The sequence below is a fragment of the Aquarana catesbeiana genome, linkage group LG05, assembly GCF_042186555.1.
Source record: "Aquarana catesbeiana isolate 2022-GZ linkage group LG05, ASM4218655v1, whole genome shotgun sequence".
Lineage (NCBI taxonomy): Eukaryota > Metazoa > Chordata > Amphibia > Anura > Ranidae > Aquarana > Aquarana catesbeiana.
In genome coordinates this window covers 381,756,047-381,770,808 of record NC_133328.1, presented here as the reverse complement: position 1 = coordinate 381,770,808, position 14,762 = coordinate 381,756,047, and the positions used below count along the sequence as shown (strand labels likewise).

Below are 14,762 nucleotides of genomic sequence, written 5' to 3'. Positions count from 1 at the left end.
TCGCAAAGCCAGTACTACCTTTGTAACAGATCCACCGATAGCGTCTTGTGAATAGGACAGTCTTCAAACTTTATTAACAATAAGTCAGATATTCTACATTTAACACATGTAAAACAGAGCCTGTGAAACTGATTCTGAGGGAGTTTCTTCCCCGAGAAATGGTGATTCACGGCAATGCACGCTGTGGACTAATACAGGATTCATTTACAGGGGTGGAGGCAGGCATGTTACTCACACCAATAAATACAAAAGCTTTCTGTATGGGAGGGATGATGTAATGCTTTATAAAAAAAAAAAAAAAAAGTGTACCATCATAAAAAGGTACAAAGATCTTCTACTATGGTGTCTTGTTTTGCATCATTAACCTAGACAACTTGAGAGTGTTACTTGAATCGAGCAAAACAATTGTTAGCATGGACCACTGCTTTTGGCACGGTAATGCTTTTTTCACCATTAGATTAATGGAGGATCAAAAGCAGTGAAGCAAGATTGACCCACTCTGTCTTTGTGCTTCTAAAGCCCCATACACACTATCAGATTTACTGCTGATTTTTGTCTTCAGATTGACCAAAACCATATAATATGAGGTCAAACCTTAGGAGTTTCAATTTGTATACAATCAGGCAGGCCCTTGCACTACATGGTTTTGGTAAATCTGAAGACAAAAATCAGTAGAAAATCTGATAGTGTGTATGGGGCTTTAAGGAATTCGCCTGGTTTACATAATCACTCTCCTTTTGTCCCAGAAAGTCATCAAGTTTCGGTGTATGAAGACTGGAGCTATGCTCAAAGCTGAAGTCCAGATAGGCACTGTAGGCATGTGCCTACAGGCACCCTTCCTAGAGGGGCGCCCATCTGTGAGTTTTTTTTTTTTTACCTTTGCCCAAGGTCGGTGCCAGCAACATAAGGCAGCTTTAGCAGCCGTTAGGACACCCGGATGGGCCAGCCACCCAAAAAGAACAGACTGCGAGTGAGAGAGGGACACAAGCTAGACATAGTGATTCTCCCCTCTGACCTTCTCCCCCAGCAGCTGATCGGTCACTCACTTCTGTTAGGAACATCCCAGAGGCAGAGCCTGCTGCTAGGCTCGCATTTTGACAGACACTCTGGGAGGAGGGGTGGTCTGGCCCTGGAAGTGAAGACACGCAGAGAGCAACACGAAGGAGGTGAGTGTGCTGTGTAGCCTGTGGACTCTGACTGTACTAATCTGCAGTGCCCAGACATCAATACCACATTACACTACAGGTCATACACCCTGACATCAGGAGAGTCTCTTCTGTCATAAGCAATATGGGGAGGTACATAGTCAGGGATGAAGAAGATGGTAAAAAGGATGGTGGGGATGGAGATGGTAAGTGATTATGGATAGAGGTTGCTGGAGGAATGAGGATGATGATGGAAAAAGGGATGAAGATGGATCACGTAGTGATAATAGATGAATGACAGAGAAGAGCACATAGAAAATACAAGGATAAGGAGGATCCTTGTTATATTGTAAAGCGCTGCGTAAACTGTTGGCGCTATATAAATCCTGTATAATAATAATGATTGGGTTACAAAGCAGAGAGGGATGAGGATGATTCTAAAAAGGGATGGGGATGATTATGGAGAGGAGGATGATGAGGATAGATGTGCATTAAAAATTCAGGGATGAAGATGATGATGGAGTTACATTGTAGAGAGGAATGAGGATGATTCCGGAGGGGGGTGAGGATGATGGAGTTACATTGTGGAGAGGGATGAGGATGATTCTGGAGGGGGGGGAAGATGATGGAGTTACATTGTGGAGAGGGATCAGGATGATGGAGTTACATTGTGGAGAGGGATGAGGATGATTCTGGAGGGGGGTGAAGATGATGGAGTTACATTGTGGAGAGGGATGAGGATGATTCTGGAGGGGGGTGAAGATGATGGAGTTACATTGTGGAGAGGGATGAGGATGATTCTGGAGGGGGGTGAAGATGATGGAGTTACATTGTGGAGAGGGATGAGGATGATGGAGTTACATTGTGGAGAGGGATGAGGATGATGAAGTTACATTGTGGAGAGGGATGAGGATGATTCTGGAGGGGGGTGAGGATGATGGAGTTACATTGTAGCGAGAGATGAGGATTTTGCACAAGTTTGCACTTTTGATGGTTTCATAACTCATTTGAAACTTGTAATATTTAATTTTTGTTCTGAGTAAAAATATTTTCTCAAAAAAAAAAAAAAAAAAAGAAAAAAAAAAAAAAAGTTGGTTGTTTCAGAATTCTCTGCCTATAGACTCCTGAAATGTAAATATGGCCCTGGTAACCATATCATTTATATTTACACTAAACATCACATAATATAAAATGTAAAACGGTACAAGATGAAAAATCTTAGGTTTAAGGTAGCAGAAGACCTATCCTAGGGTTCACATTATGCCAGTTTTCCGGAGGCCGCGGGCACAGCAGCCCATTCATCAGAATGGGCTGCTGTACTTACAGAAAATGCAGGGAAAAGGTCCCTGCAAAAACACAGCCACAGGGAAATCACACAGTACTCTGCGTCTCCCAGCACGGGAGACCGCATTGCAATTTCCAGTGTGCGACAACCCCACACATCTGCTAAACAAGAGTGCATTTTTTATAGAGGGTGTGGGAAGGTGTAAGCCTAGCCTAAAAGTCTGAATCTGACTTGTACTGGGGAAATAACTGCAATTCTTAACATCTTGATACATAACGCCTTAACTGTTTTTACACAAGTACCTGCAGTGGAATGTTGTTAAAAGGGTCAATTAACGTATATACATTGCTTCCGCCTTCGGAGATCTTCTTTTATCTGGTCACTGACAGACTCAGAAATATGCCAATATAAGTGAATTGTTGCATTTTCAAATGTGTTGATGTGCGAGGAGCCATTCTCTCCTTAAAAGGAGGTGTAAAGTCTCAAGGTTTTTCACCTTCATGCAATCAATGCATGAAGGTGAAAAACCTTTTGTGCTGCAGCTGCCCCCAGAGCCCCCCCCCCCCTTTTTTATTTAGCTGAACCCAATCTTTTCAGTGACGAGAACGAGCTCAGCAGCTCCAGCCACTGTCTTGGGTCCTCACTGGATAGATTGATAGCAGCAGGAGCCATTGGCTCCAGCTGCTGTCCATCAAATCCAGTGACCCGGGGGGGGGGGGGGGGCGAGTCCTGCCGCCTGTGTCAATAGACGCAGCAGAAGGACTCGGGAGCGTGCCCGCACGAGTGCCCCCATGAAATGCAGCTCTCAGTGGGGGCACTCGAAGAGGAGGAGCCAGGAGCGCCGCTGGGGGAACCCCAGAAAAAAAAAACAGGTCGGAGCCGCTCTGTGCAAAACCCTGGCCCAGAGGGGGTAAGTATAGGCATGTTTGTTATTTAAAAAACACACACATATTATATATATATATATATATATATATATATATATATATATATATATATATATATATATATATATATATATACACACATATACATATACATACATACATATACACACACACACACACACACATATTATTTATATATACATACATGCACACACATATACATACACACTTAATTCCTACTTTTTCCATCCTTATGGTATCCTTTAAAGAAAGTCTATGGTCTCAGCATACACTTTCGTTTTATAATATTTGCATTGAAATATCAATACAAACAATAGTTTTTGACAATCCAATATAAGCTTACTTGGAAAATGTTCTTTGGAGTAGTGAGTTCTGCCTGTCTGCTGTCCATCTCTTTCCACAACTTCCTGGATTCCCTGCATGCTTTGAAGCTTCTCCTCTGCCATTAACTTTCAATTTCTAAGGACGACCCATGGTACCTTGCTGACACCTGCAAGCTGTGATTCCTGTACTAACTCCACCTTTTGAAACTCCCCCTCTCAACACCTCTGTAGTTAAAAAGGCTGGTCCTGAATTCTGTGACACAGCAGTGCTTACTCACATAGCATAGTGAATAGGTCGCAGAATTCAAGGAAATAATTGTGTGGGGATCTTCAGAAAGTAAGTGTACAATCTTTAAAGGGTAAGTTCACCTTTACAGAAAAATCTGTAAGGTGAATTTACAGGACACCCTCCTCACACCCCCCCTCCCCAAGTTCCGCTGACCTGGAGCGCAGCGATCACCCGCTAGGAGACATTGGGTCGCCGCCTCGCCGCTCTGGGGCTTATAAATCCCCTGCAGCTTAATCTCCAAAACGTACCTCATCAGGAGGTACGTTTAGGAGAATGCTAATTGGTTAGCACCGTCACATGGGCGGCGCTGACCAATCAGGGTCTGCGTAGCCCATCCTGTCACAGCGGGCGAAGAGGAGAGAAAGCCACAGGGATTTCAAATCCCCCGACCGGTACAGCGGCGATTCGAGCTGTCAGTGCAGGGGATCGCCGGACTCTAGGTTAGCGGGACCTGGGATATGGGGAGGGGTCCAATGTACGTTCGCCTTACAGATTTTCTGTAAAGGTAAACTTATACTTTAAGATCATTCAAATTAAAAAGAGAAGCAGGGCCAAAGTTCTTTTTGGTCCCACTTTTACTCTGGATCACAGGAGTACACTTCGTTCTGCACTCCTGTAACCCAGAGCGGGCTAAAGTCCACTGTCAGCTAACATCACTCTGCTGCTCCAGACTCTGGAGGGATCCTGACTTCAATGATGGGATCTACCCAGATACCCGACTGGCAGTTGGCTCAGCCTCTTAGCATGGCACTGAAGGCCCGAGCCAGCAGCTCCAGCCCCCCTCAACCGCCCGGCACTCCAGTGAGAGCTGAAGAGGCAGAGCAGAGAGCCGGTGACAGTCACTGCTCTGCGCTCACTAAAGACCAAAAACAGAGCAATCAGCTGTGCCTGACTGCTCAGTTCTCGGTCTTAGAGGCGGTGGGGATCTATGCTAAATCCACATAGGAGAGTACAACTTTTTTTGTAATCCCGCACTTCTTTTATTAGGAATACGCTAGAAATCACCTAAATACAATGTGAAAATGAAGATACGATTTTACATTTTGACCATAGATATACTAGGTCATATCAGTCCACTGTAAAGTTTCTGGGGCTTTATTATCAAACATTCTTGTGTGAATGATGTAAAGTGTATTTGTCTGCCAGTATTAGACATGGGTAGGAAATAAGCAGGATGTGGGAGCTGTGGAAGCTTTTCCTACAAAAGGTTACAGTGCATGTTGATTCTGGTTTAAGATCTGGATCATATTATGCAAAGCACAGTTTTGTGTTTTTAGCAGCTTATAAAGTAATTATAAAAAGGTATTATTTATGGTTCAGTTACCATTGAAGTATAAAGGTCAAAACTTATATCAGGGAACGGAACGGTTAAAAACTCCTGTGGATATTTCCCTTTTAATACCTTTCCCTGATAACACAACAGAAAATTAAAGGAGATTTCTCAAAAGTATAGAGAGAGTGACCCTATATTACAACCCCAGTTCCCAAAAAGTTGGGAGACTGTAGGAACACTGTAAAATCTACATAAAAACAAAATGCAAAATGTTTTGTAATCTCTTAAACCCATATTTTATTAAACAATAGAAAATGGAAAGAATTTGAAAATGTGTTGCGGCCATCAATTTCAAAATGACCTTCTTTTTCTCTTAAAATGGTAGACTTTCTCATTTTAAACATTTGGTATGTTTTACATTTTCTATTGTGCATAAAAATATGGTTTTAGGAGATTGCAAATCATTGCATTGTTTTTATGTAGATTTTACACAGCCAGCCATCTACACAGTAGATTTTACACAGCCTCCAAACTTTTAGAATTGGGGTTGTACGTACTCCTGAACTTTGCTTTTAGACATAGCAGGCAATGTAGTTGCTACAAGGCCCAGTGGCACAGGGGGACGTAGGCTGTCCTGCTGCACAGTGAAGTAAACCGGTTGCAGTAGCAATTTGACAAAATGCATGTACATGTTTTGGAACCTGTGTAAGATTGCTTTGAAATTCATTAGACTTCTAGATTACTGAAATAGAGGTCTTTAAAATGGAAGTGGAACTATTGGGACCCTTTAAACGTTCATAGGGGTTTATTTACTAAAGGCAAATATACTGTGCACTGCAATTGCACCCACAAGTGCAGTTGCTCAAGATCTGAGGGGAAGCTCTGCTGATTTCTATCATCCAATCATGTGCAAGCCAAAATGCAGTCTTTTTTTAATTTTCCTTGCATGTTCCCCTCAGATCTAGAGCAAGTGCACAGACTATTTGCCCTTAGTAAATCAACCCCATAGTTACAGTTCCAAACAAAATTGAGGGGAAATTCAATCTTAGATAATTGGTTTCCCAACTTCATCTGTTTCCAGACAAAGAAAAAAAGAAAATATGTCCTTCCTGCAAAAGTGTGTCCACCCTTGGGCAACAAGATTGGCTGGTGGAACCATAAACAAATGCCGTCTGCCTGGCAGAACATTTATATTGGGCAAGAAAGGGAGGGAGGGAGGGGGATGAATGATGTCTACAACACCACTTATCTAATGGCAACAATAGTTATCAGGACCGTTTTTCTAACCTAGCTGATTAACCTTTTCCACAGACAATGGCTTTAGAGAGGAGTTACAGGCACCATTCAAGAAATTTGTCTCTCTCACAATCTGGTCAAAAATGGCTAGTTAAGTAATCTTTTGACCACTGCAATTTCTGACTCCCTGTGTGGAACCAGAATGCTCCTTCTAGGTCAGTGACTGAAAATATTGAAGCTACAGCATCATGACAGTTAAACAAAAGACATTTTCAGAAGGGCAGGGTCTCCAAAAAGGTAGCCTTCAAACTTCTCATTCTCCATGATCCTCTTCAAATGTTGCTCACAATAGCATTTTTCAAGGTTCCTTGCAGGTTTTACAGATCATTCAGATATTTGGTGACTTATCTTGATTAGAGTTGCCCTTTATCAGTTCCATTGCATTTCTCTGCTGACCATGCCAATAAATCGTTGTCACAAACTCATTTCCTGAAATGGTTGTAACCACCACTAGCTTAGTTTTATTTTATTTGTATAGTAAACTTAGGTTTATATGGATGCCATATTTATTCAAAAGCAAACTGGGATTCAAGATTATAATCTTTTTTTTGGTTTTGTCCATGCTGGGAATTTCTCAACCATCACAGACTCTGTAAAAGCCAGTGAACAAAGATCACATTCCAGTTTCATTACGATAGAGCTAGTTAGAGATACATTAAAGTTCAATGTGCTGAACTAAGCACATTAAAAGGATTGTTGTGCGTAAAACTGAAAATGGTTGCTATAGCAGTGGCAAAAGCCTTGAAAATATTGCCTTTCAGTTACTGCAAACTCAAAACTGAATATCTTTCAACTATGCATCCCATAGTCACAAAGTTTGCAAAACAAAGAAAAGTGGCTTGAGATTTAGTGCAGTCCATTTTGCCTTGGACACATTCTTTTGTTAGAGGCGGGGAGGGCGAGTACTGTCCTGGAATGTAAGGTCACCCTAACAGCAACACATTCAGAAGGAAAGGTCATCCAAACATCCAGAGACTAATTACTTCCAAAACACGTGGGGGTTGGGGTAGTAAGACAAGTGAAAAAACTGCCCTACCTGACATCAAGGAACTGCCAAAATCCATTTGACTAAATATTTTTTTCAGCAGTTTTTGCAAAGAAATTAAGAATCTCTGTTCATGTTTTGGCATAGAAAATGTTTTGGGAGTTTGGTTATACATTTACAGCAGACATGTAAATTCATGTAGTTCACTAGTATCACGATTATGATTGGTAGGTAGTACAATAAAGTTTCTGAGCGGTTTTTTATTCTTGAATATATGGTTATCGATTGTACCACACAAAACACACACACACGATGCTGCACAAGACAACCTATCATCCAACAATTTCTTTGTGAATGAAATGAAAACTTTTTATTTGGGAGATGTGGTCTGTGGCTTAAGCCATTAAGCAAATTATCTATTAGCATTATTATTAATTGTGCCCAAGTCTCTGCTGATAAAGTAAAAGATATTGTCCAAAACACAATGGATATGCATGTTCAGGGAAAGAATTTTCATATTCTCATGGGTATGGTCACCTAAAAGCTATAACTAATACAAATGCTCTGCAAGCCAACACTGCCACAATTAGAACTAAATATCCAGGAGAATCTAACTAGAGGATACAAGACACCAAAACAGGAATACAAATTTAAAAACATGAAAAAAAAAAAAATAAAAATAGGTCTTTATTGTGCAGAATAATCATTTTGATACGTTGGAAGAAAATAAATCGGCTTTTCCCTCATTTTAGTAAATAGGCCCTCCTAGGGTCAGGTATCAGCAGAGGGCAATCTGATAGCTTTAATGGCCAATCCACCACAAAGCTTCCATTCACACCTGAGCTATTTGGAGCACATTTGCAGAAGTGCTTCAGACTTCCATGTTATTTTGTTTTAGATGTTCACATCCAAGCATGTTCTGTCACACCGTTTTGCGTGTTTTTTGGTCTCGATAGTCTTCAATATGAGTACCTAATAATTGGCTCCTATTAGTAACTAGCTTTCCATTTAAAAAGGCGCAAGAAACCAACCAAAGATGCCGCTGCTCAACTATGTGCAGAACATTAAACCAAGGACTCAGACTTGAGAAAGAACAACAAAATTCAATAACATGACTCACGAGTTTCTCTGAATAAAGTAGACCTGTCCTTCACATTGTCTAATGTCTACTGTGAATCATATGCAACAAAGTCTGCACATTTGTCTGATTGTTGAGGGAGTGCTTCATATCTTGTGGGAAAAAGAGAGATACAGGAAACCTGCCAAACCTACTTCACACTATCTGCCCTGTGAGGAAGCCTAGAGCAAGATAAAAATTCCTGTCTGCTTAGGAGCTCCTCAAAAAAAAGGCCTTATGATCTTAAAACTGTGGTCACCTGACCTGCAGGTTTTACCTAGACGGGGAGGGGGTTCATGATTTCTACCTGGCCCTGCCAAGTTGGCTCTTGGGAACAAGAGAGAGTCACCCCCTGCAGTGTAGTCAGTGATAAAACCTTACATGTAAAATTTAATGAGCAGAGGTTCTGGCAGTTTTCTAGCTAGAACATAAAAAGACTGATATGTAAACATCGCTTCAAGTGGAAATTCCAGTCACGCCTAACTTATCTTAAAACTGTCCCCTCCTCTTCCTAACACCTACTCTAAATAACCTATGCAAGAAAGATCTATATACTATCTATATAAACCCTATTTTCAGGCTGGTCCAGTCACATGATCTCCCCTGTGTCAGTCAGGGGCAGCTGCAGGGGAGAGGAGAGATATAGTGCTCAACAATGGCTAGTAATGCTTGGGTGTAGTGATATCACCCATAGGCTTCAATGGCCCATCTGTTGTCGGCACACCCTCTCCCCTGCAGCGCCAATGGCTGACACAGGGAAGCTGAGTCGCATGACTGGACTGGAGCGGCCTGACAATAGGGCAAGTCTAGAGATCTTTCTTACACAGGTTAGTCAGAGTAGGAATTGTGGGGTGGACGGTATTAAGATTAGTTAGGTGGTCCACTTTAAACAATTCGGATTGTTCTTGGATCTTTCTATACAACCTAAAAAATACATGTACTGTATCTTGATTCTGTAGCTTAGAAATATAGAACATACAAATAAGCTGTTTACAAATGTTTTCTTTCTGATAAAAAAAAAAAAAGAAGAAGGTGGTGAGGAAGCAATTTGTCACCTCCTTACTGTTGATTTAGCTCTGTAAATGCCTCAACACCTTGCCAAAATTGTGTGAATTACACACAGTTGCAGGGCAGTTGTGGTGAAGCCCTATTTACTTGGGTACTGCCTAACAAACGTGATGGGGGTATACATTTTTGCCGAAGCATGTGTAGAACCCCATCCAGCTACCTTTATAGGTTAAGGCAGGCGGTAAAAAACATGGCTTAACCATCTGTTTTTACTGCTCTTCAACCACAATCAGTGTAACTGCGCCCAGAGACATATTTCGGTGTTATGATATTAAGATTTTCATATCAACGCCTTGAAAAGTTTACATTAGCAGTTGCCAAACCACTTTATTCATAAGGGGTACTTAAAGTGCATCTAAACCCAAGACCAAAAATTGATTACCAATTCTTCGATGTGGTGGAACCTGGTAACTCGCTTCCTGTTCTAGGGTGCCAACTGTACTGAGAAACATTGTCACCTTTGGATAGGGAGTTTGTTAAGATTACATAACACCTCCCTCTCTGTACCATAACATAAGGAGGTGTTTTGTAGTCCACGAAGATGGCAGGAAACCTGTTCACAACAGTCTAGAGGCAGAGTACAAGGGAAGGCATCATTCACAAGATGTCTGGCTGGATAAAAAGCTATTTTTGGTCGAATAAAACAGAACACTTGCAATAGTATATTAACAAGCCTAAAAGGAAACAAATAGGAGAAGTATATTCTTAAGAGTTTACATACACTTTCCAAAGTGACATTTAAGAATAAGAATTTTTTTAAGACCCCTTTCACACTGGGACCACCGTGGGTTAGCGGTAAAAGCGCTGCTCGTTTTAGCGGCAATTACCGCTTTTTAAGCGCCGCTTTTTGGCAGCTAGCGAGACGCTTTTAACTCTCGCTAGTGGCTGAAGGGGTTAAAAATGCCCGTGTTGCAGCGCTCCTGGAGCTTTGTAAGCGCTGCCCATTAATTTCAATGGGCAGGGTGTTTTGGGAGCACTCCCAAACCACCCCAAAGATGCTGCTTGCAGGACTTTTCGTAAAGTCACGCAAGCGCACCGCCCCAGTGTGATAAGTCACACTGAAATGAATAGGGTGTGGTTTTCAGGTGTTTTACAGGCACTATTTCTAGTGCCAAAACACCTGAAAACCACCTCAATGTGAAAGGGGTCTAATAAAGAACGCCAAAAGTCCACAAGTTACATTTTGTACACCTGCTGTTCCTGTACATGGGTAGGTACAGTATGCAGCTCCTGTGTGTATAATCCATTTATACTGCAGCTTGTGTAACATATACATGTAAATGCATGACCATTGATGTATACACATGCAAATACTCATCTAAAATAATTAACTGCACTATGCAGAGCCTGTTTATATACCTGTGTACAGGAAGGAAGGGGATGCAGCAAAGGCACTGATCCAGAACAAGCATTCAGAAATGAAGCCCCATTCACAAGGGGCGTACTATACCATATGCCCGTGCAGAGCCGTGTTTACCCAAATGGGGATACACAGGTGCTTTGTGCATCCCCCTGCAGGCTGTCCCATATTGACATCTGTGTGGATGTGGGAGCGTGTCCCAGAACTCACGCTATCTGCATTTTGAGATACACATCTACACCTACACAGATGTCATATTTGGACACAGTGGCTGTATCCATGTAGCCGCTATGTCCCTATAGACATGAATGTATTTGCCTACACAGTATGGTACATCCCATGTGAACGAGACCTAAAGCAGACCATACACAGTGCGAATCCTTTTCTGCAACCACGGGTTGCAGGAAAGAAATTTGCATGGTTCCCCCATCAACACAGACAGTGGGAATCAGCAATTGTCTTCTCCTGCCAGGGGAAGCCATCCCCGTCAAGAGAAGACAGTGATGATTGCTAGCGACTATAGTAGCCGCTAGCTATTTTGGTACGAGAATCCTACAGGTTGGTTGTACCAAAGTTGATCGATCAACTTGGTACATTCAGCCTGCCCATTAACCGTTCAAACCTCCGCTGGTTCCTGCTGAACCGGCGGAGATTCGAACCGTGTATAGCTGGCCTAAGGCTGATCATACATTATACAATTTTCTGGTAAAAAATTCTCACACACTAAACACTCAAAGACAACACTAAACAACACTTTAAATTTGTATGCAATCGGGTAGGGCCCTTGCACTAGATAGTTGACGGGAAACCTAAAAGGAAATTGCACAGAAATTGTACAAAAAAAATTGTATAAATGTATGGTCAGCTTAAGAACTACTGAGCAGCATATTTGTTCTGGGTCAGTTGCTCAGAAAGTATTGAAGCCAGAGGGTCAGCCTTCATTCTTCTTACAGGTTTCTTTTCAAAAAGTATGTGTTTAGTATATGCATAACAATAGACAAGCAAACAGACACAACACTATTTGTCTAGGCATGTTAATTGCGAGGTTTACAGGTGGCAAGCCATTTCCTTGTTGCAAATCGAAACTTCTAAAATGAGAATGCCCTACCCCTGTGGAGATGGCATTCCCCGGTAGTATGTTGCTGCCTTCACATATTCCAAAGCACACTATGGGGGTTATTTATAAAAGGCAAATCCACTTTGCACTACAAGTGCAAAGTCCACTTGGAATTGCACTGAAAGTGCACTTGGAAGTGCATTCGCTGTAAATCTGAGGAGTAGATCTGAAATTAGGGGAAGCTCTGCTGATTTTATCATCCAATCGTGTGCAGGCTAAAATGCTGTTTTTTATTTTCCTTGCATGTCCCCCTCGGATCTACACCGACTTCACTTCCAAGTGTACTTTTAGTGCAATTTCAAGTGCACTTTGCACTTGTAGTTTGCGCTTGTAGTGCAAAGTGGATTTGCCTTTAGTACCCCCTATGTGTATGCAAATAATTACATTTTCATTGGCAATAAAGGAAATGTATAGAGTATTTGCAGTGAGCACATATTTGGATTACTGTATCATTGCAGAGTTTTCCTTTAGGTCATTTTTTAATACGTCCTTTATTTTTCCACATGCTCCATGAACCACGCTAATTTTGTGTTAAATATAGAGATTTAGCAACTAGAGGTAGCTCTGTATTTCATTGCTGTCACTTAGCCTCCTTACCTAACGCCAAGATATCAGTCACATAAAAAGTGCATTTATTTCAGTGGACTGGCTGACCCATAGATTTGCACTGTGATCAGGAGTAGTAAAAACACAAACAATGTGTTGCACTACATTGCTTGTTGCATACGCAGGCTCTGCTTCCAGCTAACATGGCTGCTCTAAGGTGCTTTGCAATGACAACTTTGCTTAGATAATGGGGTTGATTTACTAAAGGCAAATCCACTTTGCACTACAAGTGCATTTGAAAGTGCACCTGTAAGTGCAGTCTTTGTAGATCTGAGGGGGAGCTCTGAAATTAGGGGAAGCTTTGCTGATTTGATCATCCAATCAAGTGCAAGCAAAAATGCTGTTTATTTTCTTTGCATGTCCCCCTCAGATCTACAGTGACTGCAATTCCAAGTGCACTTGTAGTGCAAAGTGGATTTGCCTTTAGTAAATTATTATTATTTAAGGTACTAATATAGCGCTGTCAATTTACGCAGCGCTTTACATATACATTGTACATTCACATAGGTCCCTATCTTCAAGGAGCTTACAATCTAAGGTTCCTGACTCCCATTCATATACTAAGGCCAATTTAGACAGAAGCCAATTAACCTACCAGCATGTCTTTGGAGTGTGGGAGGAAACCGGAGTACCCGGAGGAAACCAGCGCAGGCACTGGGAGAACATGCAAACTCCAGGCAGGTAGTGTCGTGGTTGGGATTCAATCCAGCGACCCTTTTTACTGCTAGGCAAGAGTGCTACCCACTACACCACTGTGCCGTCCCCAATAACCCCATAGGCTATTGAAAACATGAACACCTTTTTAAACTACAGATTAAGCTCACTCCTCTGAGAAAGGGAAACTTTCTTGTCCTAAAATCTTTTGGATCTTTTGCATTCGGCACCTACAACACAGAACTCGCTGTCATCCATTGTTCAGGAAGCACCCTCTATGAAAGTTTTTAAAAAGGACTCCTCAAGACCCGTCTTTTCACCCACACTTTTTACAACACCTGACCAATCCTTCTCCTCAAAGATCGCAGCATCAACCTGACAAGTGCCTTGAGAACCCTGGGAGCACAGCGCTATAGAATTTTTATTTGTAATAGTAGTTAGTAGTAGTAGTAGTAGTAGTAGTACGCCAATTGTGTTAAATGAACAGATCATATACATGTAAAGAAAACTGAATCGATTATACATTCCCTTTAAATATTTGCAATTTCATACACAATTTGTGCAAAGCAAAATTTTGCAATTTTCTCTCTCACCCGTAGCTATCTCCGGTTTGTTCGCTGTAACTTTGTTGGGCATAGTACATCTTCTGCGGCCCTCCTCCTCCTCCTCCTCCACCACCAACAATGATCTTGTGGTTGTTCATCATATCATACTTGCCGGGAATATCCTGGCCAGATTCTGCTCTGGTCAGCCGGCCTAGGGTGTTGATCCGAGTTTGGGACCCGTACAGACTCATTTTGTTCTGAGATCAGCGACTAGCAAAGCATTTGCCCTAAGAAAAGAAGAAGTTGTGTACGCGTCCGTAGTTAGACAGGTAGGCTTGCCCAACCCAAGGCCAGAATTCCCAGGTATGGCGAGAAATTGGAAACCAGAAGCGCGCGAAGCCAAAATATATTAAAAAAAAAAAAATCTATTGTATGTGCAGGATGGACAAAAACCAAGCAGAGAGCTTCGTCCTGTTTTGCTGTGCAGCTCTTTGCCTCTGATCAGGGAGAGCCTGAAGCCAGAGACTGGGGGAGGAGTAGGAGGTGGCAGGTCTTATCCAGCACTCTCCTGTGAAAAGCCAGACACACCTTTCTCTCTCTCTCTTTTTTTTTTTTTCCCCCAGAAGTATTGTGGTTGCTGGTGACGCCCTAAATATCTGTTGTCTTAGCCCTGCCTCTGGTATGACAGCTTTATTCACCTGAGCACAGCAACTTCTGCACAATGCAGGCAGTGTGCCCTCAAGCACACACTCTTCTTGTTTTTTTTCTAATTCAAAAGGGTTCCCTGCGAT

At 42.0% G+C, this 14,762-nt stretch overlaps 1 protein-coding gene across 3 annotated transcripts in view; it reads right to left on the bottom strand.

Moving 5' to 3' along the window:
* The window catches only part of DSP (desmoplakin), an 80,535-nt gene extending 66,006 nt beyond the window's left edge, over positions 1–14,529 (bottom strand). For 2 of the 3 annotated variants that reach the window (XM_073631015.1, XM_073631016.1), the window contains exon 1: positions 14,020–14,529. In XM_073631015.1, coding sequence (XP_073487116.1) covers positions 14,020–14,222 — 203 coding nt within the window. In that variant the 5' untranslated portion in view covers positions 14,223–14,529. The remainder of the gene's footprint in view (positions 1–14,019) is intronic. The other variant, XM_073631017.1, reaches the window with a different exon arrangement.
* Positions 14,530–14,762: the final 233 nt, after the last annotated feature.